Source organism: Solanum stenotomum, unplaced genomic scaffold (assembly GCF_019186545.1).
Source record: "Solanum stenotomum isolate F172 unplaced genomic scaffold, ASM1918654v1 scaffold9143, whole genome shotgun sequence".
Lineage (NCBI taxonomy): Eukaryota > Viridiplantae > Streptophyta > Magnoliopsida > Solanales > Solanaceae > Solanum > Solanum stenotomum.
In genome coordinates, this window is record NW_026037519.1 from 6,904 (window position 1) to 34,822 (window position 27,919).

The 27,919-nt window shown below is 34.4% G+C and overlaps 1 protein-coding gene and 1 long non-coding RNA gene across 5 annotated transcripts; both read left to right on the forward strand.

Annotated features, from left to right (window-relative positions):
* The first annotated feature begins 226 nt into the window (after positions 1-226).
* LOC125853083 (protein NLP7-like) lies at positions 227-27,640 on the forward strand. Of its 4 annotated transcripts, none has more exons than XM_049532756.1 (3): positions 227-890; positions 19,512-19,607; positions 26,914-27,640. In XM_049532756.1, the coding sequence occupies exons 1-3, from the start codon at positions 227-229 to the stop codon at positions 27,309-27,311; spliced, it is 1,158 nt and encodes a 385-aa protein (XP_049388713.1). In that variant the 3' UTR covers positions 27,312-27,640. The 4 variants fall into 4 exon arrangements, with proteins under 4 accessions (XP_049388713.1, XP_049388712.1, XP_049388709.1 ...); XM_049532755.1 differs by having other exon boundaries at positions 19,512-19,585; positions 26,892-27,640; XM_049532752.1 differs by lacking the exon at positions 19,512-19,607 and having other exon boundaries at positions 26,818-27,640.
* Positions 5,337-6,355, forward strand: LOC125853084 (uncharacterized). The gene is made up of 4 exons (XR_007445115.1): positions 5,337-5,556; positions 5,641-5,753; positions 5,837-6,110; positions 6,239-6,355. It is a non-coding gene; the product is annotated as an uncharacterized LOC125853084 (long non-coding RNA).
* Positions 27,641-27,919: the final 279 nt, after the last annotated feature.

Here is a 27,919-nt window from a genome sequence, read left to right on the forward strand (position 1 = left end):
ATTGGTTGGGAGGGCATTTGCATCCCAAGGTTCATGCTTTTGCAAAGATGTTACTCTATTAAGCATCAATGAGTACCCTGTGTTGCCTAGTGCACGAAAAGCTAGATTCACTCACAGTTTTGCTATTTGTTTGCAAAGAAAATGCGCCAACAATTTTGTTTTCGTAGTTGAGTACTTGCTGCCACGCAATGAAATGTTTCTTAGAGATACAAAAACTTTCTTAAACATGCTTTTGTCCACAATGAAAGAACTACTTCCAGGTTTCATAGTTGCTCCTGGAAAAGAACTAGGGCAGAGGATGCTCGTTGAAGTTGTTAAAGTTTCCCCAAGTGATGGACTTGACTCCTTTGAAATTGGCCAAACTCTGCCGAGTGTTCAATCACTTCAGGATGGAGGAGAAACAACAGAAATTGGCCAACGTCTGTCGAGTGTTCAATCAGTTCAGGATGGAGGACAAATAACAGAAATTGATTCTTTCTGTCAACAGTCAAATTTACAGAACGGGGAGGATAATGTTGCTGCTGCACTACTGGTTACTTCTTGTTCATCATACAAGCGTGACTCACTCAACTGTGAAAGGACAGTGGAAGTTGATCCGTTACTTCCTCATCCAATAGAGGAAGCTGTGACAAACAGAGGAAAAGTTAACTTGGATGTAGCACATGATGACCACATTGAGGATACAACTGAAATATTGCAACTTGATTCACACTTTGAGCAACCAAACTTAGAAATCAATTCTGCGGGAAATGCAACGACTAACAACGAGAAGGTCCATTCATATAAGAACAAAGCAATACAAAGGATAGAAAAAGATCATGGGATTACTCGCAAGATTCTGGAGCAGCATTTTGGCATGACTCTTCAAGATGCTGCCAAAGATCTACATGGTAAGTTTACTAACTTTAGCGCATTGTTTATGCATAGGTTCACTGAAATCTCTTTTGTGGACTTCCTTTTTTGCAGTTAGTCGAGCAACACTGAAACGAATATGTAGAGAAAATGAAATCGCTAGATGGCCACATCATAAGACTAATGTCCATGTTAGCCAAGGCGTATCTTTTCAAGGTGCTGAACCATATGTGGGCGATCAACAATGTCCTGTTCTTTCCCAAGAAAAAGGCACAGATTATTTGGGTAACAAAAGATCTCCAGCAACAGGAAAACCTTGTGATAGCCTGATGACTTTAAAGGTTACATATAGAGGTGATATCATAAAGTTTCAACTCCCCTTTTCATCAACGAGGGTAGAATTGGAGGGGGGAGTGGAAAAGAGGCTTAAGATATCACTTGAAAGGTTTTCAATAAAGTATGAAGATGAAGATGACGATTGGATTTTGATAAGTACTGATTCAGATTTGAGGGATGGGATGCATTCACTAAGATTGTTGGGAAGGACTACTATGAGATTACTGGTTAACCCAGAAGCTGACTCATGAAGGATTTTCCGAAAGTGATGTTATCTTTTGGTGATATGGTGTTTGTCTCTTCCCTGAGGTGTTGTGACATGTCTTTGTGCTCAGTGAACCAAGGTGATTAATGCTGTTACGAATGGGGAACTGTCAAATTACGAAAGATGCCTATATATAGAAGAGGAAAATAATATGAGTTATGTCATTTTCTTTTCATTAGCTATTTTGTAACTCCTTTTCTATTTCTGTTTGTTGTTTGATTACATGAACAATCAGTTTGTAAGTTGCTTTAATGATCAATACAAAATTTAATTTGTTACATTATTGTTCCTACTCCATCCCTCTGTGCCCTGTTACCAACTTACCATGCTCGATTCCCAGTTCAACACCCTCTTTGAATCGGTGAAGGTGATGGTGCAAGAGAGTCATTCTAGTATGGGCTCTTCCATTTGCAGTATGCTATCACCACTGCAGGAGGAGATGAAGTTGTTATTTCTTCTTCACGTAATTATTTATTTTTAAGCTCTCCTTTCATATAGGCTCTTCCATTTTATGGTTATTACTTATTACTAGTATTTTAATTTTATATTTTGTGCATTTAGATTGTAAAATCTGATTTCCTTTTGACAGAAATAAATGTTTTAAACCATATGTAGGCACTAATTTATGCACATTTGCTTTATTTATCTATAATAATTTTCTTTATATTTATTTTATATATTTATAAGAAAAAAATTCATGACATCTTCACTAGTTCAATCAGAAATACTTCGTTTGTTTTAATCACCCATAACCAAGAGTGACTCTTCATTAGAAAATGCAGCTTTACTGTAGTGAACAAAATTCAGATTTTTTGTGTTTTATAAATTCTTATATAGAAACTGAGAATTACACAATGTTTTGAGCATATTTTGTTGTTTCTAAATAATTTTCTTTGAAAAAAATCGTATATGGGTTGTGTACCAAAGAGCTGAACCACTGCTTGTTCAATCACAAATTGTACTTGCTTTCTTTTTTAATCAATTTAAAAAAGAATGACACATCTCTTTATTTAGTACCCCAGCCCATAAAATAGTTATTTCATATTACTTGATCACTTACTAAATCAGGATAGAATTAATTAATATTTTTCTATTTTATCCCACAATTGATGGGGTCTTTATGTAATACTCCCTATGTCCCATAAAATAGTTATTCCATATTACTTATCACTTACTAAATCATGATAGAATTAATTAATTATTCTACCCTTGCAATGTTTTGGTTTGCAGACTTAACGCATTACGTTTTTTTTTAAAAAAATAAAAAAATAAAAAAATTACAGTTTTGTTGTTAAACTAGACTTTGATAAAAGCAAAGTTTGTTCAATTCCTACACTAAAATAAAAAAAAAAAGAGTATTTAATTTGAACAATCATAGAATTTGTGGTGGAAGTTTACCGATTTTTGAAGACTTAAAAGAAATAATTAGCAAATGGTGAAAAATTGTTTACCATCTTTTAACTTTTGCTTTAAAAATCAAATTCTCTTTTCAACTTTGAACAATATCTATTTTCCTCCATTATCTTTATATATATATATATATATATATATATAATATTTTATCACATTATTTCTATTAATTGATATTTATTATTAGGTCTTGTAAAATGATTTGAGAATAAATAATTAAAATTCAAAGAGTAAAATATGAAAAAATACATATTATTTTTTCTTGATATGTTAAAAGTGACAAGTAAATATTATATTAATGAAATATTCTAAATTATTATTTAAAATTTATTTATAATTCGAATAGATAATTTATTTAAAAAAATTATAATCATACTTCTATTTTTATTACGTCATTATTTTTGTGTTATCTATACTGAAATATATTTTTTGAAGTTATCACTCTCTATTATTTTAATTTGTGTAAATACATATGAAGAAGAAAATGTTTATGATTCAAAATTGAGGTTGGAGTATGATTTTTAAATCAAAGACGATGCAAATAATATTCACTTGTTAATAAACAAAAAAAAAATGAAAATCATTAAAATAAAAATAAAGAACTGATCGGAGAGAACAAGGGTAAACGTGATGCTAATAAGGAAAAAAGAATAAAACTTCAACTTGTATATGATTTTATTTCCTTTTTTAATCAATTTAAAAAAGAATGTCACATCTTTTTATTTAGTAATAGTTTGATCTTAAAATACATGATTTGTAGTCACACAAACAGTTATACTTATTTTAAATCACAAATTTCACAAGTCTCTTAAATTTCATATCAAGTCAAACTAGATCAGATGAATTGAAATGAAGAAAAGAGAATAATTGAATAATGTTTCTCCTAGAAAGAAGCTGGTCTCCTGCTGTTCACATCCATTACCAAAGAAAACAGGTGTGCAACAATAGATGCACAAAGTATCAAGGCTCGTTTGGCAGCTAGATAAGTCTAAACCTAATACATGAATAACTTGGTTATTTATGTATTTATTTTATATCATGTTTGATTTGTAAATAGGATAAAAGTTAGTATTTATTTATTAATTTTATATAATATTTGGTTGGTCGATTTTCAAATGTTGTATAGAAGTTATTCATGTATTTTTTTTACAGTGTTTGGTTGCATTTTTTGTAATCGTATCGTAATTAATATTTATATAACTTATGAGGGAATCTATGTATAATTTATGCGGGGTAAAAGGTGAAATAAGTTTTTTTTTTTGCTTCGAAAACGGAAGGATTTTATTTACTTAATTAGAAGGTTCATCCATTTAAAAATGAACTAGTCTAGATGATGTAGTTCCAAGTGCATCTCTTTTGAGAGCTTTTGATACAAACAATAGTATTAGTTATGCATGATAAATTAGACAATCACCCGAATTGATTTTAAATGTATATAATTTACAACAAAACAAATAATTAATACACGTTAAATAATATTAAGGACATTTTAAAATCAAATTATTTACTATAAAAACATTTTAAAACCACATTATAAACAAAGTAGATTTTTATTCATTTCACAACATTTTTTTTTTACTCTTTTCCGTAAATTCAACCAAAAAAAAAAAAAAACAAATAGTACTAACTCCAAGATTTTTTCCCTTCCTTTTTTCTTTTGACAGTTTCCACATTGGGTACAGCGTGGAGCTTGTTGAACCTCTTGAGCTTATTGTTCCATTTGCACCCGGGTCTAAATATAATGGTATTTCAATACTATTTAATTACTGTCATATCAACGGAGAATTATGGATGATTTTATATACTCCTTATCATAGTTATCCGCTATACTAAAAATAATTATTCAATAATACTTGTTCAATTTAAAAAATCATGAAATTTTTTATCTTTTGTGTCTATTTTACTTTTGTTATTAAATATTATTTATCATCTAACATATTTTTCAAAAAATTAAATTTAATAAAATGAAGGATAATATAGTAATATTACCCCTCTTATTTATCATTTCTTAAGGGTGTGTCAAGTCAATAATAGACAATTATTGTTGGACATAAGAAGTATTGAACAAATACATTAAAACCTCTCTAAATTAATATAGGCCGGACCATGAAATATTAATATTTTGTAGATGTATTATTTAATTGATAAATTAATATTTATTAATTTAAAAAGTGTTTCAACACTGAAAAAATTGTTTAAAGATGAAATCTCAAAGAATTTGAAAGAACCCACTCGTGAAAATATCATTCATAAACTTGAGATCATGATTAATGATCTTGGTTACTGTAATAAAATAAATACATATTTAGAGGTATAAAACTTAGAACAAATTGTAGATATCATTTGGAAAATAATATTGATGATAAAGCTGAAGACGACAGTGGAGCCTGTTGAGCTTTTTGATCCCCAAATTAAATTGGCACAATTTTGCTTATATGAAGTCTAAAGTTTCGCCTACTGGTGTAAACAAAAACTAAAGCAAGTCGCGTTCTATATAAAGAGCAAAGCAGAGGGGCAAAAGGCACTGAAAATTCCATTCTATTATATGGAAATGGAGAACTCTCCTTCAGATGTATGTTCCCAAATGCCTTGCCAACTGGACTGGTGTCAACTGGAGTCCAACGCCTGGGCATTTTCGAGCAGAAAATACAAAGATGAATTGGGGTACCAGCGAACCATTTACCCTATCATGTGTGAGTCTGTTGTGAATATCAAACTTATTTTCCAATTTTTGCTTAGCACTAGTAAAGCTTTTGAATCTTATCTTCTTCATACAGCTGCTGCTTCTGTTGTTTCCATGTTTCCAACTGTGAAATGGAGGATCCAATCTGTTATGGAGAAAATGTCGACTTCAAATATTTCTCTGGTTCAATTCTGGGCACCCATCAAGGTCAATGGATCTACTTTCCTGTCCACTGCGGATCAAACATTTGCTTTCTATAGCGAACTTGATAAGAGGCTCTCTTCATACAGGAAGCTCTGTCTAGATACTTTGATTCCAATTGATGACTACACCGAAAGTCTATTTGGCCCAATTGAACGAGTTTACACAAGATGCTTGCCAGAATATAACCCCGACGTCCAAAGCTGCTCCTCTGCAGAATTTCCACTGCTCGAAACTGCAATTCGCTTCGGAATTCATTCTTATTATGCAGTTCCAGTGTTCAACAACTATGACCAGCAGTACCGTGGTGTACTTGAGATTGTATCTACACAACCATCTCTCCATCTTTCCCATCTTATTACGGTATTTGCTCATCATTTCTTTTATTTTATTTTCATATTGCTCAACCACATTGGTTATTCACTTTTGTTTATATTCCGCATTTACTGTTTGAACAAGTCTGTAATCCTTTGTTTTATTTTCCATCATAGGGGTCAAAAATCTATTCATTTCAGTTGTATAGCATTTGTAATTCAAGGGACATGCTTTTTGGACTTTTAGAGGTATGATGTTGCCTTTTTGATTTTGGTGAAACCAAACAAAATAAATAAAAGGGATTAGAGACTGTTCTCGTTTTTATTTTCATTGCTCTACTATATCTGTCCCCCCAATTCCATAGCTTATCATTTTTATAGCCGCCTGTTGTTGATGATAGACTTGATGAAATAAAGAATGGGTTATATGAGATCCTTGAAAGAGACAGTTTACCCTTTGCAAAGTAAATGCGCCAACAATAGCATTTACGTAGTTGAGTACTTTCTGCCACCCAACAAAATGTCTGCTAGAGATACAAGGACTTACATAAATATGCTTTTATCCACAACGAAAGAACGACTTCCAGGTTTCATAGTTGCTCCTGGAAAAGAACTAGGGCAGAGGATGCTCGTTGAAGTTGTTAAAGTTTCCCCGAGTGATGAATTTGACTCCTTTGAAATTGGCCAATCTCTACCTAGTGTTCAATCACTTCAGGATGGAGGAGGAACAACAGAATTTGGCCAACGTCTGCTGAGAATCTCTTCAGGATGTAGGAGAAACAACTGAAATTGATTCTTTCTGCCAACAGTCAAATAATGTTGTTGCTGCTGCTGCACTACTGGTTCCTTCTTGTTCATCAGACAAGCGTGACACACTGAACTCTGAAAGGACAGTGGAAGTTGATCTGTTACTTCCTCATCCCATAGAGGAAGCTGTGACAAACAGAGGAAAAGTTAACTTGGATGTAACACATGATGACCACATTGAGGATACACCTGAAATAATGCAACTTGATTCACACTTTGAGCAACCAAATATAGAAATTAATTCTGTGGGAAATGCAACAACTAACAACGGTAAAATCCATTCGCATAAGAAAAACACAATACAAAGGATAGAAAAAGATTATGGGATTACTTGCAAGATTCTAGATCAGCATTATGGCATGACTCTTCAAGATGCTGCCGAAAATCTACATGGTAAGTTCACTAACTTTAGCGCATTTGAGGTTCGTAGTTCTTTTTGTGTTATTATATATATGTACGCTCATATGCCTTTAACCGAAATGATTTATGTATAAGTTCACTGAAATCCCTTTTGTGTACTTCTTTTATTGCAGTTAGTCGAGCAACATCGAACAAATATGTAAAGAATATGAAATCACTAGATGGCCAAATTACAAGACTAGAAAGGTTAATGTCCATGTTAACCAAGGTGTGTCTTTTCAAGGTGCTGAACCATATGTGGTCGATCAACAATGTCTTGCTCTTTCCCAAGAAAAAGGCACAGATTATTTGGGTCACAAAATATCTCCTACAACAGGAAAACCTTGTGATAGTGTGATGACGGTAAAGGTTACATATAGAGGTGATATCATAAAGTTTCAACTCTCCCTTTCATCAATGAGGGTAGAATTTGAGGGGGAAGTGGAAAAGAGGCTTAAGATATCACTTGAAAGGTTTTCAATCAAGTATCAAGATTAAGGTGGCGATTGGATTTTGATAACTACTGATTCAGATTTGAGGGATAGGATGCATTCACTTAGATTGTAGGGAAAGACTACTATGAGATTACTAGTTACCCCAGAAGCTGACACATGAAGGATTTTCTGTAAGTTTTGTTATGGTTCATCTTCATTGCAGAAATGTTTTCTTTTGGTGACATGGTGTTTGTCTCTTCCTTGCTGTGTTATGATATGTCTTTGTGCTCAGTGAACCAAGGTGATTAATGCTGTTATGAATGGGGGATTGTTAAATTACGCTTGAAGTCCTAACAAGATGCCTATATATAGAAGAGGAAAATAATCCATTACGGCTTATGCACACTCTAATTGGATGATTGTTACATATTGTTTCATATCGTACTATATTATTTTAATAAATACAATGCTTGGATAGATTGTATTCATTTCTGTCGTTACATAATATCTCACACCAACAATTTGAATGATAAAACTACAAGAAAAGTAGGATATATGGTAGAGCTACTATAAAAAGGTAAAGGTAAAAGGATAAAATATGATTATTAAATAATAAGTAAAGATAAAATGAGAAGAAAATATTAAAGTAACGACGCAATCACATCAAATCGGTTATTACACAAAATGGGACTTTTTGTTGTTACCTAACGATATGATAGAATAATATTTAAGTAACAATCAAAACACCCATTGTATTTAAACTAGAAGTAAAATACAATACAACGGATAGCAACCATCCAAACAAGGTGTAAGAGTTATGTAATTTTCTTTTGATTAGCTATTTTATAATAACAGTCTAGAATCTCCCTTATCTATTTACCATTTGCTCTTTGATTGCATGAACAATCTATTTGTAATTAGTTCCTTTGATGATCAATAAAACTAAATTTGTTACATTATTGTTCCTACTCCATGCCTCTCTGTCCTGTTAGCATGCTCAATGTGCAGTTCATCACCCTCTTTGAATCAGTGAAGGCAGTGCAAGATTGGGTGAAGGTGATGCAAGTGAGTCATTCTAGTATGGTCTCTTCCATTTGCCGTATGATCACTACTGCAGGATGAGATGCAATTGGACTCCACGGCTTTGGATACTCCAGATATTTCAGGTGCTACAACTATCACCTCTGTGTGAGAGTCAGATTACAATGATAGTAACACCGAGTTGGCTGATGTAGTGAAATCACCTCTGGATTGACAGCTTTCTGGAGAAACAATACCAAAAAAAATGTTTTACGACATTCAGTCTAGTGCTTCGGTTGTCATCACTTAGACCGCCGCACATAACCTGAATTTTGAGATTGAGGATGCTGACAACCAACTGGTAGCTATGGAGTTTTCACAATTGTTGGATTTTGACTTTGCATTGCCCATTCTCAAGGATATCTATTTACAACAAATAAATGGACATTCCTGTTGACTTCTCTTATCATAGTAAACCTGGATAATTTTCCACCATTTCTGAGAACATCTCTTATTTTCCAAATCTGCCATATGATAAATATTGGAACTGCATTAAAAAGAGGTCTCAGTTTAACATTACAATCAGCACCTCACTATTTGTCAAGTGTTTGTTTCAGCTGTATATAAAGGTCCCTGTATCACTGCAGCTCTTGATAGAGTTCTCCATAGAAAATTGGCATCTGGGCATGCTACAAACAAATGATCAAAAGTTTCTGACATTGAGCTGTTACAACAAACACGGGTAACAGAGTCAACAATTCTGCACCTAATTAATACCTCTCCAATGGGGGATTCTTTTAAACTACATTCTCCATAGAAGAAAAGAAACTCTGAAAGGAATTCCTTTTTCACAAATGATCATCATATCCTGCTGGTTGTCCTTCCTTTTTCTCAGCATTTCCCAAGCACTTCCAACAGTGAAGTTAAGTTTCCTTCACTGTTGGCCATCCACCATGGTTTGTCCCTTTCATTAGAAGCTAGACCAATACCCAAATTAGTATTCACATGATCACATATTTCTTCCCCAAACCTTTCCCTTAGGGCATCTCCAAACCAAACACCAAATTTGGTGTCAGCACTATTTTTGGTATAATCAACTCCAATCCACTGCACCAAATTTTACACCAAAAAGGAATATTTTTCTCTCTCTTCATTATTATATTATTATTTCTTATTTCATTTATATTTTCTTATTTCATAAAACAAATTCTTTCTAAAACATTCACCATATATAATTCATGGTGAATGTCAATTACTACTTTGTTGAATGTTTATTATTTTCGGTTATTTTTAAGTACATTGTATTATTTGTTTAAACATTTATATGTTTGCATTTTTAATTTTTGTGAAGGTTAATTGTAGTTATATCCAATTATAATTTATAGTAGAATTAACATAAATTTATTTTTTTTAAAAAGTCATATATAGAAAAATTAATTTATAAAAAAGCTAAATTTTATATGTAAAATTAATATTATAAAAATATTACATAAAAATAATTAAATATACAAGAGATTTAATTAAAACATACAATTTATATAATGTTTAATTAAAAGTTTGTATAATGAAATAATATTAAAATATTCAAAAGTGAATTGGTGTGATGAATAGTGTTACACCAAATTTGGTGTAAAAATTGGTGTGGGTTGGAGATCAAAACATCTAATTTTACACCAAATTTAGAATTTGGTGTGTGATGGTCTTATCATTGTAATGAACCCAGTCGGTCATTTTTGGAAAGTTCCGTGAAATTACTATTTTTCCCTCCCAATATTGATCCCGAGTCTTTTATGATTGAGTTTGAAAAGTTGATTTTTTTGAACTTGAGTTAAAAGTTAAGAATTTGGTAAGTTTTGACATTGAAAGGCTAAGTTGTTAAGAAAGTGGTCTTCGGTGTCTTTTGGAGTTTCGAGTGTCGGAATGGAATTCTGTCGATTCCATCAGTCCCAAAATGTGAAATCTGACTAGCGAGAGTTGTTGATTTCTGATTCCGAGTCTTTTTGAGGATTTGAGGTCCTAAGATGTGAAATTGTGGAATTTTAGCCTTTGGGTTAACTTTGGTCAATATTCGAGGTTCGGATGCTCGGATCAGAATTCTGAGAGTTCCATTGGTTTCGGGGGTGATTAGGCCTAGGTGATGTCTTGGTTGATTTTTGAGAGGTTTCGAGCTTGTTTTAGCCTTTTTAGGCGCAAGTTAGTTTCTTGTGGTTTTCGCTGATGTCAAAATTGTAACACCCCAAAAATTTCTAAGTTAAGACCCAAACTATTCTTCATTTACATGTAAGGTCATATCGGGTGATTCTTAAATTGACTATATGTGTAAAGGTAAATTCTTTAGTGTGGGAATGATATTGGATATCAATTAAAGGTCACCAGAAACTCCTAGCACAAAGTTGAGTTAAAATCTTCATTTTCGATTAAGTTTTGACATAAGATTCTACTTTAGTTAACTTCAAACGGTCATATTTCCCATCACATAATGAATTAAGTGGCCTATGACCTACCAAATTAAAGGTCTTTGAGTCCTCTTTCCAACGCCACCAAGTTTGCCTCATTTCATTTTCAGAGTAAAAAGTTATGGCCATTTTACCAAAGACTGTCAAACTAGAGTTTTCTGAGTCTATGAACGACGATCCCAAGTGACGGGCCGTAGGTTGAACGACAACCCATCCTGTCAGATCGTCGGTAGAATACTGGGGGTCAACTTTTGGGACCCAAATCCTACGAACCCAACCGACGTGCCGTAGGTGGACCTATAGGCCGTCGTTTGGACCCGTAAATGGACTTTTGAGCCTTAAAAAACTCAATATAGAATCCACGGATGAGATCTACGGTCCGTGAGTCAAAACACGACCCATATAAGGTTTTTTTGCTAGTTTTAAGAAGGGTAGTTTAGTCTTTTCTCACCTTTTCTAAGCCCAACCCATGACTTTTTTTCACCTAATTAAGGTCTAAACAATGTTAAAACATTATTTTACGTTCACACTTCAAAGACTTAGAGGAAGGATTCAGGAGGAGAAAAGCTAGGGTTTTCTATCGTTCTTCGATAATCATCGATTTCGCTAAGGACTCTGTTCTTCCCAGGTATGAAAGGCTATCATAGTGTTGGACTAGTTCGTTTTCATTCTCTACATCTACTTTCAAATTAGTAAAAGAGTAATCTAAGTTTCTATCCCTAGATTTGAGTATTCTTGAGATGAGTTGATTTTGAGTTCTTGAGTTCCTGATTCTTTTTGAAATTATATTCCTAATTATTGAATTGCTATATGTTATACATTAAGATTCTTGGGTAGATTCGTCCATGTCTATTTTTCAACATGAACCCTATGAATTGAGTATTCTTGAGATGAGAAGTATCATTGAGTTTTGATTATTGAGTTTTCTACATTGTTATTGAGATCCTTGAGTTGATTCGTTTATGTCTATATTTCGGCATGAACTCTATTTTGAGTTATAAATTTTGAGAATCTTTTAAAGCCAACATATGTGTTTTAAACTGAGTTTTTGAGAAAGTAAAGAGGAGTTTGAGAAAGAGTTTTAAACAAGATTTGAACAAGAGTAAAAGGGAACTAAGTATTTCCCAAATGTTCTATTTATACATTGAGCATAAAACTATTCATGATTAGTATGACCGTCGAGTATGCCATTAATGTGTAAGCAGTATGACATTTAGATATACCATTAATGTGTAAGTAGTATGACGTTTAGATATGCCATCAATGTTTATGCAGTATTTCTTTCCGAGTCATCAATGATCAGATCATAATAAACATTTGTTTTAAACTGTTTTTTTTTGAGAAAGTAAAGTAGAGTTGACTCGAGTTTAAAAAGAAATTTTGAGTAAAGTTTAAGGGAACTAATTGATTCCCAAATGTATTACTTTTACAATGAGAAATAGGAACTTTGATTTCTAAATGAGTTTATGAGTTCAGAGATATTTCAAATCATTACCTCTTTTAAGAGGTTATTCTGAGTAATTATCTCAAAACAGAGAAAGAGTATGTTTTATACATTTGAGCATGAGTATGTTATTGGGAGTAGTATTGAACACCGATATGGGGATGAGTTCAGATAACTCAAAATCCTCATAAACTATGTATGCCAACATGGGTAAAGAATCATAATTTTTAGATGAATCCTTAGTGCCTTCGGACAGAGCTTAATGGATCCACTTAGTTGAGGTGTTCTATACCCCGACAAGGTATAGGATAGTACTGGCAGCGTGGGTGAGACGTTGTATCATCACGTAGCTCATAGTGATGGTTGTCGGTTAGAGAATCTCCCAAATAGAGTTAAAAGCGTATTTTTATTATATCACTTAATATGTTGAGTTCAAATATGAGTATGTATTTTTGTAAAGTTTTAATGATTTCACCCCTTTATTTATTTACATTCAGTTGAGTATATATCTATATCTATTACAGTCCATTCATTCAGCTATTTGTTATTCAACTATATTACATACTCGTACATTCATTGTACTAATGTCATTCGACCTGCATCTTTTAATGACGCTGATATAGGTTCTTAGGATCCTCAACAAGAGTCCGTTGAGATCACTTTGGCTGCTCGCCAACTTTTGAGTAAGACCTCCTTGCTTTCGGAGGACTCCAATTTTATGAGTTGTTAGTATTAGTAACATTTTGAGTAGTCGTGGGTCTTGTCCCGACACTCGTGTATATATAGTAGAGGCTTCATAGATAGACAGTTTTGTAAAGTCTTTCAGTTTTCAAATGTTTTATTTTAACTTATGATTCATACTCAGTATATTCAACAAAGTTTTGAGATTTAGTAAGTTGTTTTTAAACGTTTCTTCCAATTTGATGCTTATGTATGCTTGAGTTAGTCTTCCGCTTGTAGTCAACTAGGATGAGGGTTCGCTTGGGGACCAACAATGGTTCTCGAGTGTCGGTCACGTCCATGGTGTAGGCCCGGGTCATGACAAAAATGCTGCTCCAGAATTAGTTGGGTTGTACATTCCCAACCCAATAAACAGACTTCTTGGAATTAGAGGTATGGTGTTGTTGCCTTTTTGATTTTGGCGAAACTAAACAAAATAAATGAAAGTAAAAACGAGAGATCAGTCCTACTAATTTCATAGCTTATCTTATCATTTTTATAGCCGCTGGTTAATGATAGACTTTACGATATAACGGACGGATTATATGAGATCCTTGAAAGACATAGTTTACTCTTCGCTCAAATTTGGATTCCTTTTTCTCCATCTGCCTCTTTAAAAGTCTTGTATTGTGCTGCTGCCTCCATCAATAAACATTCGAGTTCAATGTATCATGACTTAGAATATGCTTCTGGGGTCTGTTTTATTGAGAGCGGTAAGGCGTTGGTTGGGAGGGCATTTAAACTAACATTACAATACAATACAATTGGTAACAACCATCCAAACAAGGTGTAAGAGTTATGTTATTTTCTTTTCATTAGCTATTTCATAATAATAGTCTGGAATCTCCCTTATCTATTTTCATTTGCTCTTTGATTGCATGAACAATCTATTTGTAATTAGTTCCTTTGATGATCAATACAAAGCTTAATTTGTTACATTATTGTTCTATTCCATGCCTCTCTGTCCTGTTAGCATGCTCGATGTGCAGTTCAACACCCTCTTTGAATCAGTGAAGGCACTGCAAGATTGGGTGAAAGTGATGCAAGGGAGTCATTCTAGTATGGTCTCTTCCATTTGCCGATGATCACTACTGCAGGATGAGATGCAATCGAACTCCACGGCTTCGGATTTTTCTCATCACTTACACCACCGCACATAATCTGAATTTTGAGATTGAGGATGTTGACAAGTGACAACCAACCGTTAGCTATGGAGTCTTTCACAAATGTTGGTTTTGATATGAATTATTGAACTTTAGAAAAATCTGCTGGTCCATCAAGGCGTAGAAGATGATCCAGTGGATAGTCCATTTATTTTTGTTGTACTGCAGATCCGTGCTTCATAATTTCTTCTTTTTATGAATTTTTGATAAAGATACTCCTGAACTGTTGTGCAAATTTTCAGAATCATTCACGACTTGGCAAATAGTGAACAAATTGATATATCTACATGCTGGGGTCTCTCATGAACTCAATCAGCTCATTTTGTGTTCATTGGGATTACATGGAAGGTGAACTTTCCCTTTAATTGCTCGGAAACTTCACTATTCTCCGAGAATCTTATCATTGGCCAAAAAAGGTTAGTATGAAGTATGACCTATGAACATGTGTTTATTGTGCCTTATCAGAAAAGTCACAACCATTTAAAAATGTCACAACTCTTCATTTTGTACGTTAATTGCATTGGATGCCCTCACATTATTTCACTCATTATTCTTTGTAATATATGTAACCTCTACGCCATGTATCTTCACTATTACTACCCCATTATCTTCCTGATCATTGCTAGGAAGATTTCTTCAATTATAAATAGTGGTGCTCGTATTTTATTTTAGGAACATAAGAAAATATAGAGTGCATAAACTTAGTCAAAAAGAGAGTTTTTATTAGTTGAAGGGAGGTGTTCTTTTTGTGGAGCTTTGGACTCAACTCTTGTCCAGAGTTTGTTGAGTTGTACTTTGTGATTAAGCTATTGTATCCTGGAGGGGACAAGTCAAGAAGGACTACTGCTGGACCGGTGAAAACAATTGTTGCAGTGGACTTGAATTTCTTTAAAGAGAGTGAGATATCTGCGCCTCAGCCTGAAGATATTTTATTTCTTCATTTTATTTTCAATTGTAATCTTGTAATTTTCACTAACAATTTTAAGGAGATTTCATAATGGCTACAATTGAAAAAATCGTGGATGTTAAGATGGGATACCTTAACAAGTCATTTTGGTTCAATTATATCTATTTCAAGAGATGGAAGGGTAAAATACTTTTCTGCTTAAGTCTTCTCAATGTTTCTTATGTGTTAACTGAGAAGAATCCTAATAAAGTTGACATCACCTCTATGAATGATGATGAAACTATTTCTCATCTAGAGAAAGTGGAAAAGTATGATGGTGATTTTTTAAATGTCGGTATTATATTCTTAATTGTCTATTTGATAATTTTTATGATAGAACTTACTCTAGTGCAAAGAAAATTTGGAAAACGTTGCAGAGTAAGTATGATACCGAAGAGGCTAGAGCAAAACAATATGCGGCTAGTAGATTTTATCGTTTTTAAATGGTGGACAACAAATCAGTGGTAGACCAAGCTCAAGACTTTATAATAATTGTTGGAGAGCTCAGGACCGAGGAGGTTAAAATTGGAGGTAACCTTATTGTTTGTTGTTTGTGGCATTGTAGATAAACCTCCACCTTCTTGGAAGGAATTTCAAAAAATTTTGTGCCACAAACAAAAGGAGACCTCTCTTGAGACGTTGATAATGAAAATCNATGATGAAACTATTTCTCATCTAGAGAAAGTGGAAAAGTACGATGGTGATTTTTTAAAAATGTCGGTATTATATTCTTAATTGTCTATCTGATAATTTTTATGATAGAACTTACTCTAGTGCAAAATTTGGAAAACATTGCAGAGTAAGTATGATACCGAAGAGGCTGGAGCAAAAAAATATGCGGCTAGTAGATTTTATCATTTTTAAATGGTGGACGACAAATCAGTGGTAGACCAAGCTCTAGACTTTATAATAATCGTTGGAGAGCTCAGGACCAAGGAGGTTAAAATTGGAGATAACCTTAGTGTTTGTGGCATTGTAGATAAACCTCCACCTTCTTGGAAGGAATTTCAAAAACTTATGTGTCACAAACAAATGGAGACCTCTCTTGAGACGTTGATAATGAAAATCCGTATGGAAGAGGAGGCAAGAGGCCAAGATGCACTTTTACAATCAGAAGAAAGCAACATCACAACGAAGGTAAATTTAATTACTTCAAATAATGCTACTCCTGAATCTCACAAAAATACTTTTTTGAAGTCTTAAGAAGAGGAAATTCAAGAAAAATAATGGTAACCTCCCAAGAAAAATAATGGTGAAAATAACCATGCACAAAACCAACAAGTTCAAGATAAGAGACCGTGTTTTGTTTGTGGCAAGAGTGCGCATATTGCTCGATTTTGCAGATTCCGGAAACGTGGTCCTACACTCAGGAAAACGTTACTGGACAACCTTTTGTGGCGGTTATTACAGACATAAACATAGTTGAGAGCGTTGATGGATGGTGGGTTGATTCTGGTGTAAACCGTCATGTCTGTTGTGACAGAAATTGGTTTAAAAAATATACTCATTTTTAGGAGCCCAAAACCATCATGTTTGGTGATTCACACACTACTCAAGTGCTTGGAACGGGAAATGTCGAATTGCATTTTACCTCTGGAAGGGTGTTAACTTTGAAAGATGTACTTTATACTTCTCTCATGAGAAAAAAATTGATGTCTAGTTTTCTTCTTAATAAAGCAGGCTTTAAACAGATTATTGAATATGATCAATATGTAATTGTGAAGAAGGGTATTTTTGTGGGAAAGAGGTATGCTTGTAATGGGATGTTCAAACTGAATATTGAAATGAATAAAGTTTCTAGTTCTGTTTATATGTTTTCTTCTACCAATTTTTGGCACGCTCGTTTGTGTCACATTAATGATCGTTATGTTGGAATCATGAGTAGTGTAGGATTAATCCCAGCGATTAAAAAGAATTTTAAAAAATGTGAGGCATGTAGTAAAGTCAAAATCACAAAGAGCTCTCATTTTCAAGTTGAAAGAAAAACTGATTTATTAGAATTAGTTCATACCGATATTTTTGAACTTGGTGGAATTGTAACTCGTTTGGTGCACTCGTTTCCCTTGTTTTTGGGTCCCAATCGTAACAACGTGTAAAGTTTGAGACTAAATTGTAATGATATTTGAATAATATTTAGTCATGAGATGACAATATTTAAATTCAATAAAGAACAAGTGGTGCCAACTCCACAACTTTTTGCTTTGGCAATTCCCACAGTTGCTACAAAGTGGAAAAATGTATTTCCACAAAAACGCGGGTAGAAATGAGCAGGTCTAATTTTGTGTCAAAAACAAAAGCAAGTGTGGACTAAATAAGCAGGAGCACAGAGGGGCAAACGTTAGTGGAATTCTGTTGTATTGTATGGAGCATCTTGTTAAGCAAGTTTCAGAGGTGTGTTCAGTAATGCCTTGTCAACTGGTGTCAACTGAAGCCCAATGGCTGGGCATTTTGGAGCATAAAACACGACGATGAGTTGCAGTACCAGCAAACAATCTGTGAGTCAGTTGTGAATATCAAACTATTTTTGCTTCACTTGTCAATTTTTTTGTTTTGAATCTTATCTTCTTGATCCAGCTGCTGCTGATTCTGTTGTTTCCACCTCTGCAATGGTTAAACTGATGATCAAATCTCTTATGGCGAAAATGTTGATTCCACATATTTCTCTGGTTCAATTCTGGTCACCCATCCAGGTCAACGGATCGACTTTCCTGTCCACTGTGGATCAACTATTTGTTTTCAATAAGGAACTTGATACGAGGTTTTCTTCATACAGGAGGCTCTGTCTCGATACTTTGATTCCCATAGAGGTAGGGTGTTGTTGCCTTCTTTATTTTGGCGAAACTAAACAAAATAAATGAAAGTACATTCCTAATTTCATAGCTTATCTTATCATTTTTATAGCTGGCGGTTGAAGATAGACTTGACGAAATAGAGGGGTTATATGAGATCCTTGAAAGACATGGTTTACTCTTTGCTCAAATTTGGATTCCTTTTTCTCCATCTGCCTCTTTAGAAGTCTTGTATTGTGCTGCTGCCTCCATCAATAAACATTCGAGTTCAATGTATCATGACTTTGAATATGCTTCTGAGGTTTGTTTTATTGAGAGCGGTAAGGTGTTGGTTGGGAGGGCATTTGCATCCCGAGGTTCATGCTTTTGCAAAGATGTTACTAAATTAAGCTTCAAAGAGTACCCTTTGGTGCCTAGTGCACGAAAAGTTAGATTCACTCAGAGTTTTGCAATTTTTTTGCAAAGTAAATGCGCCAACGATATTGTTTACGTAGTAGAGTACTTTCTGCCCCCAACAAAATGTTTGCCAGAGATACAAAGACTTTCTTAAACATTCTGTCATCCACAAAGAAAGAACTACTTCCAGGTTTCATAGTTACTTCTGGAGATGAACTAGGGCAGAGGATGCTTGTTGAAGTTGTTAGAGTTTCTCCTAGTGATGAACTTGACTCCTTTGAAATAGGCCAACGTCTGCCAAGTGTTCAATCACTTCAGGATGGAGGAAAAACAACAGAAATTGATTCTTTCTGTCAACAGTCAAATTTACAGAACGGGGAAAATAATGGTGCTAATGCACCACTGGTTTCTTCTTGTTTATCACACAAGTGTAACTCACTCAACTGTGAAAGGACAGTCAAAGTTGATCTGTTACTTCGTCATCCAATAGGTGAAGCTGTGACAAATAGAGGAAATGCAAGTGAGGATACAAGTGAAATGATGCAACTTGATTCACACTTTGAGCAACCAAATTTAGAAATTAATTCTGCGGCAAATGCAACGACTAACAACGACAATATCCATTCACATAAGAACAACGCAACACAAAGGATAGAAAAAGATCATGGGATTACTCGCAAGATTCCGGAGCAGCATTTTGGCATGATTCTTCAAGATGCTGCCAAAGATCTACGTGGTAAGTTCACTAACTTGAGCGCATTTGAGGTTCTTAATTCCTTGTGTGTTATTATATATATGTACGCTCCTATGCCTTTAACCGAAATGATTTATGCATAGGTTCACTGAAATCCATTTTGTGGACTTCTTTTATTGCAGTTAGTCGAGCAACACTGAAACGAATATGTAGAGAATATGAAATCTCTAGATGGCCACATCACAAGACTAGAAAGGTTAATGTCCATGTTAGCCACGGTGTATCTTTTCAAGGTGCTGAACCATATGTGGGCGATCAACAATGTCCTGCTCTTTCCCAAGAAAAAGGCACCGAATATTTGGGTAACAAGAACTTTCCTGNAATAGGCCAACGTCTGCCAAGTGTTCAATCACTTCAGGATGGAGGAGAAACAACATAAATTGATTCTTTTTGTCAACAGTCAAATTTACAGAACGGGGAGAATAATGGTGCTAATGCACTACTGGTTTCTTCTTGTTTATCACCCAAGTGTGATTCACTCAACTGTGAAAGGACAGTCGAAGTTGATCTGTTACTTCGTCATCCAATAGGTGAAGCTGTGACAAATAGAGGAAATGCAAGTGAGGATACAAGTGAAATGATGCAACTTGATTCACACTTTGAGCAACCAAATTTAGAAATTAATTCTGCGGCAAATGCAACGACTAACAACACAATATCCATTCATAAAAGAACAACGCAATACAAAGGATAGAAAAAGATCATGGGATTACTCGCAAGATTCTGGAGCAGTATTTTGGCATGACTCTTCAATATGCTGCCAAAGATCTACGTGGTAAGTTCACTAACTTGAGCGCATTTGAGGTTCTTAATTCCTTGTGTGTTATTATATATATGTACGCTCCTATGCCTTTAATCGAAATGATTTATGCATAGGTTCACTGAAATCCCTTTTGTGGACCTCTTTTATTGCAGTTAGTCGAGTAACACTGAAACGAATAAGTAGAGAATATGAAATCTCTAGATGGCCACATCACAAGACTAGAAAGGATAATGTCCATGTTAGCCACGGCGTATCTTTTCAAGGTGCTGAACCATATGTGGGCGATCAACATATTTGGGTAACAAGAACTTTCCTGCAACAGGAAAACCTTGTGATAGTGTGATGATTTTAAAGGTTACAAATAGAGGTGATATTATAATGTTTCAACTCCCCCTTTCATCAACGAGGGTAGAATTGGAAAAGAGGCTTAAGATATCACTTGAAAGGTTTTCAATAAAGTATGAAGATGAAGATGACGATTGGATTTTGATAACTACTGATTCAGATTAGAGGGATGGGATGCATTCACTAGGATCGTTGGGAAGGACTACTATGAGATTACTGGTTATCCCAGAAGCTGACACATGAAAGATTTTCCGTAAGTTTTGTTATGGTATCTTCCCTGCTGTGTTGTTACATGTCTTTGTACTCAGTGATTAATGCTGTTAAATGGGCTTTGTCAAATTACGAAAGATGCCTATATATTATGATATGAGTTATGTCATTTTCTTTTGATTAGCTATTTTCTATTTTCTGTTTGTTGTTTGATTACGTGAACAGCCTGTTTGTAAGTTCCTTTGATGATCAATACAAAGCTTAATTTGTTACATTATTGTTCCTACTCCATGCCTCTGTGCCGTGTTACCAAGCTCGATTCTCAGTTCAACACCCTCTTTGAATCGGTGAAGGTGATGATGCAAGAGAGTCATTCTAGTATGGGCTCTTCCATTTGCAGTATGCTATCACCACTTCAATACTTCACAAAAAATAAACCTTTTATTATATCAGAAGAATTAATATATTTTATTTACTAAACGTAAGTTTTAATAATCCAACTTCATATTAAGAATATTCATCTTGTAACTATGATAATTTACATATTTCTCAACAAAAAAGATGAATATGCATGAAATTTTAAACAATACTAATAAATAAATCAGTAAGAAATCTTATAATTACAAATTGGTAATGAAAATTTTACATGTAGACTAACCTAATGTAGAATGCAAGATGATAACAAACTTGAATGAAAGAAGGGAATATAAATAATGTTGTGTGAGTGTCTTTGATTAACTATTACTTAATATTTAATTAATTAAATAAATATTAATATTTAATTTATTTTAGGGGTAAGATAAGGGCAAAATGATAATCCAGCTTTGAGGTTACTTCCCACTTATAATATGATATGATGATTAATTAGTAACTAAGTCTGTTTGAACCTTTTGAGCTTTTTGATCCATTTACACTTGTCCACAAACTTAACTTTTGACTTTATTTAGAGGTGGAAAATAAACGGGTGATCTAAATTTAAAAATAGATCACGTTAATTTGAATTAGAACAAATTAAAATAAATTGATATAAATAGATAGACGTTCGAAAATTAAAATAAATTGATATGAATGGTACCGAGTTGATTTCTTTCTTTTTTAAAGTTAGTGGGCCTCTTTAACCTTTTGTTAAGTATATTGAACCTTGTATGCCTTGTTGTGTAATTGGGAGTAATGGGGAATGGTGAAGGTCTTCGTATATTATACTTGTTATCAAACGTTGCCCGAATATTTGTAATGATCATGTGGGGAAAAATGAATTGGTAGATATAATACTTTGTGATGTGTCACGAGTAGCTTGAATGATTTCTTGACTCACTTTTGATGATGCGTCATAATTGTGTGTGTGGATTGGTTATTGATGTGGAATTTATCATCTTCTTATTATACATGTGAACATGCTTATTTGCATTGAATCTGAAACACTATTGTGAAATTTGAATTCATGATATGTTGATGGAAAATGGTTCCGGCGATTGATGTTTATGCTTATGGAAAATGATTCCGGCGATTGATGTTTATGCCGATGGAAAATGATTTCGTCGATTGATATTTATACCAATGAAAAATGCATCCAACGAATGCATGGACTATTATGTCCTTTATGGGTCCTGAGCTTCTAGCTATCAGTTGTGTAGTGAATGCATGGACGTATAGGTCCTCCATGTGTCCCGGGATACTAGTCAACGAGTGTGTATCAACAGAACAGACATGCTTCATTCTATATGACATTGCATTGCTTTGTATTCACACCTCATTGTCATTCTTGCCTTTATGAGTGAGTTGTTATGTTTTCGTGGCTATCTAGATCTGACAGGTTGTGGTGATATTATGAAGACTCTGATATGTGAATAACGGTGTATTACATGTAACGTGTTGTTCCATTACTTGTGAAACTGTTAGAATGAGTTGGTTCTAAATTCTATGGAGATTGTAGTTTGAGTAGGTTCAGAAGGTGTGACGGAGTGCTTGTGTTCGATATCACTTTACTTAGGGTTAGCTAGGAATGCTTGCTAAGTACCGTTATTGTTTGGTACTTACTCCCCTTGCTTTCAACACCTGTGTAAGTTACGAGTCTGGATCATCTTGATCATCCTCTCGCATCTTCATTCAAGACTTGCCTTTGGAGTTTGTGATCATCTCAACATTTATCACATACTCTTGATTATGTCTTTCTACTATCCCATTATTGTTGACTTGTACTTTTTTTTGAATCTGTTGTATTATTTAGAGGCTTGTACACATGACACTAGGTTTTGGGGGAAAGTTGTGTTATATTAAGAGTTTTGCATTTATTATGTTATGTTTAGTTCTTGATTTCTTTAATACTTCTGTTATTGCCCTTGCCAAGGGTTGTTTAAGTTGACCTGTATTGGTGGAATAAGGCAGGTGTCATCACACCTGACTTTTGGATCGTGATAAGGATGAATTCAAACCATCCCCTAATGGCACAAATACCTTCTTTAAGGACTAGGAATTGAACTACAAAAGTAGGAAATTGAAATGCTCACCTTTAAGAAGATTCTTGGTGTTTTTAAGGAAGGATAAGCAAAAAGAGTACCTTTGATCCAAAAACTTCAATTGAAAAGTGTTAAACCTTTGGGGTGTAAAAAGTGATTTTGTAAAATCGGAGTTAAAAAATGGTCTGGATGAACTTTTTCTTTAACTGCAATGGCATAGATGAGCCAAACTTTTAACGGATGACATAAATAAGCATTTTTGGAAAGTTCAATGACATATTTAAGTCTTTTTCCTTTAATAAAGGACAAACAGTTCAATTAACATTTGTAAGGACCTTCATGCTTATAATATTGTATAAAATAATATAAATATAAATAGATAGATTGTTTATATTTATCACATTATAGGAACTTTTTTGGTAATTTTTGTTCAACTAGGGTATGATTTTTAAATATTGTTTATACAGATTTTAATTTCTTTTAATATTGATTAAGGATTCACATGCAGTCCACATACTTGAAAGCTTCAACAAATAATAGAATCACAACTTTTTGAACTTTAATGTAATACACCACAACTTTTTGAACCTTTCAAGATTTTCCTATTATCGCAATTTGTAGGTCCCAATCCAAAAGTAGGTGTGAAATTAGAGACTAAATTCAATACAGAACAAATAGTATAGTGGCTACAACTTTTTGACTTTTGTTTCCCTTTGGCAATTTCCACAAAAAAATGCGGAATCTATTTGAACCACTTGAGCTTTTTAATCCAATAAAAAACAAATAGTACGATTTTTTGCTTTTCCACATTGGGTACAACGTGGAGCTTGTTGAACCTCTTGAGCTTCCTGATCCATTTGCACCGTTTTCTTATAAATTGAGCCGGTGAAAGGGTGTGTTTGGTACTAAGGAAATATGGAAAATATTCGATTTTCTAGTTTCGTTGGCTTAAATATTTTTTAAACTATCTCATTTTTCTCAAATTTAAGGAAAGTGATTTTTCTTCAAAAATTAAGGAAAATATTTTTGAAAACTCTACTTCATTTTTCAATTATTTTTCTAAAGAGTATTTTTTTAATCACAAGCCAAATATAAAAGAAATTTTCTGAAAAATATATTTTTCATTCACCAACCAAACATTAAAAAAAAAATTATATTCACCAATCAAACATGAGAAAAATAAGTTAGAAATCCACTTGTTTTCCAAGAAAACATTTTCTATGGAAACGATTTTCCTTCGTACCAAACACACCCTAAATAAATGTCATGGTATTTTAATACTACTATTTAGTTAGTGTGATATAAATGGAGAATTATGAATGATTTTATATATTGAACAAATAGTAGAGGTATTTTAATACTACTATTTAATTACTTGCTAGTGTGATATAAATGGAGAATTATGGATGATTGAACAAATAGTAGTAACTCGACGACTTTTGGACAGTTGATCCACAAATAAGTAGCAGAGCCACGGGGCAAAGGCAGTGAAATTGTAGAGTATAGTATGGAGCATCTTCTTGATCAACCTTCAGATGTATGTGACCTAATGCCTTGTAAATTGGACTGGTGTCAACTGAAGTGGAGTGGCTGGCCATTTTGGAGCATAAAACAGAACGACGAGTTGGACTACCAGCAATCCATTATTAAGTCCGTCAATTGTGAGTGAGTCTGTTGTGAATATTTTCCAATTTTTGTTTAGCACTCACTAATCTTTTTATCTTTTTTGATACAGCTTTTTCTGTTGGTTCCATCTTTCCAACTGTGAAATGGAGGATCCAATCTGTTATGGAGGAAATGGAGACTGACGATACTTGTCTGGTTCAATACTGGGCACCCATCAAGGTCAATGGATCCACTTTCCTGTCCACCGCGGATCAACCGTTTGCTTTCTGTAACGAAATTGATAAGAGGCTCTCTTCATACAGGAAGCTCTGTCTAGATACTGTGATTCCCATTGACAACAAGGAAATTCCATTTGGTCCCCCTGGACGAGTTTTCTCAAGACGCTTGCCAGAATATAACTACGACGTCGGATGCTACTCCTCTGCAGAGTTTCCACTGGATCACACTGGAATTCACTTGGGAATTCGTTCTTATTATGCATTTCCAGTTTTCAACCGTCATGATCAGCAGTGCCTTGGTGTATTTGAGATTGTATCTATAGAACCATCTGACGATCTTCCCGAAGTTTGTATGGTATTTGCTCAACGACATTGGTTATTCACTTCTGTTTATATTCGGTTTGAACAATTCCATAATCCTTGTTTAATTTTCTATCATAGGGATTGAATTTCGAATCAGTTGGATTGTACATTCCTAACTCATCGGACATACCTTTTGGACCTTCAAATGTAAGAAGTTGCTGCCTTTTTTAATTTTGGCGAAACTAAACAAAATAAATGAAAGTAAAAAAAAAGAGATCAGTCCCACTAATTTCATAGCTTATCTTTTTTATAGCCGCTGGATGATGATAGACGTGACGATATACAGGACAGGTTATATGAGATCCTTCAAAGACATAGTTTACCCTTTGTTCAATTTTGGATTCCTTTTTCTCGATCTGGCTCTTTACAGCTCCTCTATCGTGCTGGTGTCTCCTTCCAAAAACATTCAAGGTCAATGTATTCTGAGTTTGCATATCATTCTGAGTTTGCATATCATTCTGAGTTCTGTATTATTGAGAGCGGTGAGGCATTGGTGGGAAGGGCATTTGCATCCCAAGGTTCATGCGTTTGCAAAGATGTTACTCTATTAAGCATCAGCGAGTACCCTTTGGTGCTTAACGCACGAAAAGCTAAATTGACTCAGAGTTTTGCAATTTCTTTGCAAAGTAAATGCGCCGCCAATTTTGTTTGCGTAGTTGAGTACTTTCTGGCTGTTAATGATATAAAGACTTTCTTAAACAAGCTTTTATCCACAATGAAAGAAAAACTTCCAGGTTTCATAGTTGCTTCTGGAAAAGAACTAGGGGAGAGGATGCTCGTTGAAGTTGTTAAAGTTTCCCCGAGTGATGAACTTGACTCCTTTGAAATTGGCCAACCTCTGCCGAGTGTTCAATTACATCAGGATGGAGGGGAAACAACAGAAATCGGCCAACCTCTGCCGAGTGTTCAATCACATCAGGATGGAGGAGAAACAACAGAAATTGATTATTTTCGTCAACGGTCAAATCTACAGAACATGGAGAATAATGTTGCTGCTGCACTACTGGTTCCTTCCTGTTCATCACACAAGCATGACTCACTCAACTCTGAAGGGACAGTGGAAGCTGATCCGTCACTTCCTCATCCAATAGAGGAAGCTGTGACAAACAGAGGAACGGTTAACGTAGATGTAGCACACGATGACCACATTGAGGATGCAAGTGAAATAATGCAATTTGATTCACACTTTGAGCAACCAGATTTAGAAACTAATTCTGCACGATACGCAACGACTAACAACGAGATAATTCATTCGCATAAGAAAAACGCAATACAAAGGATAGAAAAAGATCACGGGATTACTCGCAAGATTCTGGAGCAGCATTATGGCATGACTCTTGAAGATGCTTCCAAAGATCTACATGGTAAGTTCACTAACTTTAGCGCATCTGAAATGATTTATGCATAGGTTCACTGAAATCCCTTTTGTGGGCTTCATTTATTGCAGTTAGTCGAGCAACACTGAAACGAATATGCAGAGAAAATGAAATCGCTAGATGGCCACATCATAAGACTAGAAAGGTTAATGTCCATGTTAGCCAAGGCGTATCTTTTCAAGGTGCTGAACCATATGTGGTCGATCAACAATGTCCTGCTCTTTCCCAAGAAAAAGGCACCGATTATTTAGGTAACAAAAGATCTACTGCAACAGGAAAACCTTGTGATAGTATGATGACTTTAAAGGTTACATATAGAGGTGATATCATAAAGTTTCAACTCTCCCTTCAATCAACGAGAGTAGAATTGGAGGGGGAAGTGGAAAAGAGGCTTAACATGTCACTTCAAAAGTTTTCAATCAAGTATCAAGATGAAGACGACGAATGGATTTTGATAACTACTGATTCAGATTTGAGGGATGGGATGCATTCACTAAGGTTGTTGGGAAGGACTACTATGAGATTACGGGTTACCCCAAAAGCTGCCACAAGGAAATTTCCGTAAGTTTGTTATGGCTCATATTCACTGCAGAACGTTAGTGATGTTATCTTTTGGTGACATGGTGTTTGTCTCTTCACTGCTGTGTTGTAGCATGTCTTTGTGCTCAGTGAACAAAGCTGATTAATACTGTTACGAATGGGGAACTGTCAAATTACCGAAGATGCCTCTATATAGAAGAGGAAAACAATCATAGGGCTTATGCTAAGAGTTATGTCATTTTCTTTTCATTAGCTATTTAGTAACTCCCTTTTCTATTTTCTGTTTGTTGTTTGATTACATGAACAACCTGTTTGTAAGTTCCTTTGATGATCAATACAAAGCTTAATTTGTTACATTATTGTTCCTACTCCATGCCTCTGTGCCCTGTTGCCATGCTCGATTCTCAGTTCAACACCCTCTTTGAATCGGTGAAGGTGATGATGCAAGAGAGTCATTCTAGCTAGTATGGGCTCTTCCATTTGCAGTATGCTATCACCACTGCAGGAGGAGTGAAGTTGTAATTTCTTCTTCACGTAATTATTTATTTTTAAGCTCTCCTTTCATATAGGCTCTTCCATTTTATGGTTATTACTTATTAGCATATTAGTTTTATATTTTGTGCATTTAGATTG

Excerpts from the sequence above, each read along its gene's own strand:
- LOC125853083 (XM_049532756.1), top strand. The coding sequence starts at position 227 with ATGCTTTTGTCCACAATGAAAGAACTACTTCCAGGTTTCATAGTTGCT. Across the intron at positions 891-19,511 it reads TGCTGCCAAAGATCTACATG|TTAGTCGAGCAACACTGAAA; the intron begins GTAAGTTTACTA and ends CTTTTATTGCAG. Across the intron at positions 19,608-26,913 it reads TAATGTCCATGTTAGCCACG|GCGTATCTTTTCAAGGTGCT; the intron begins GTGTATCTTTTC and ends ATGTTAGCCAAG.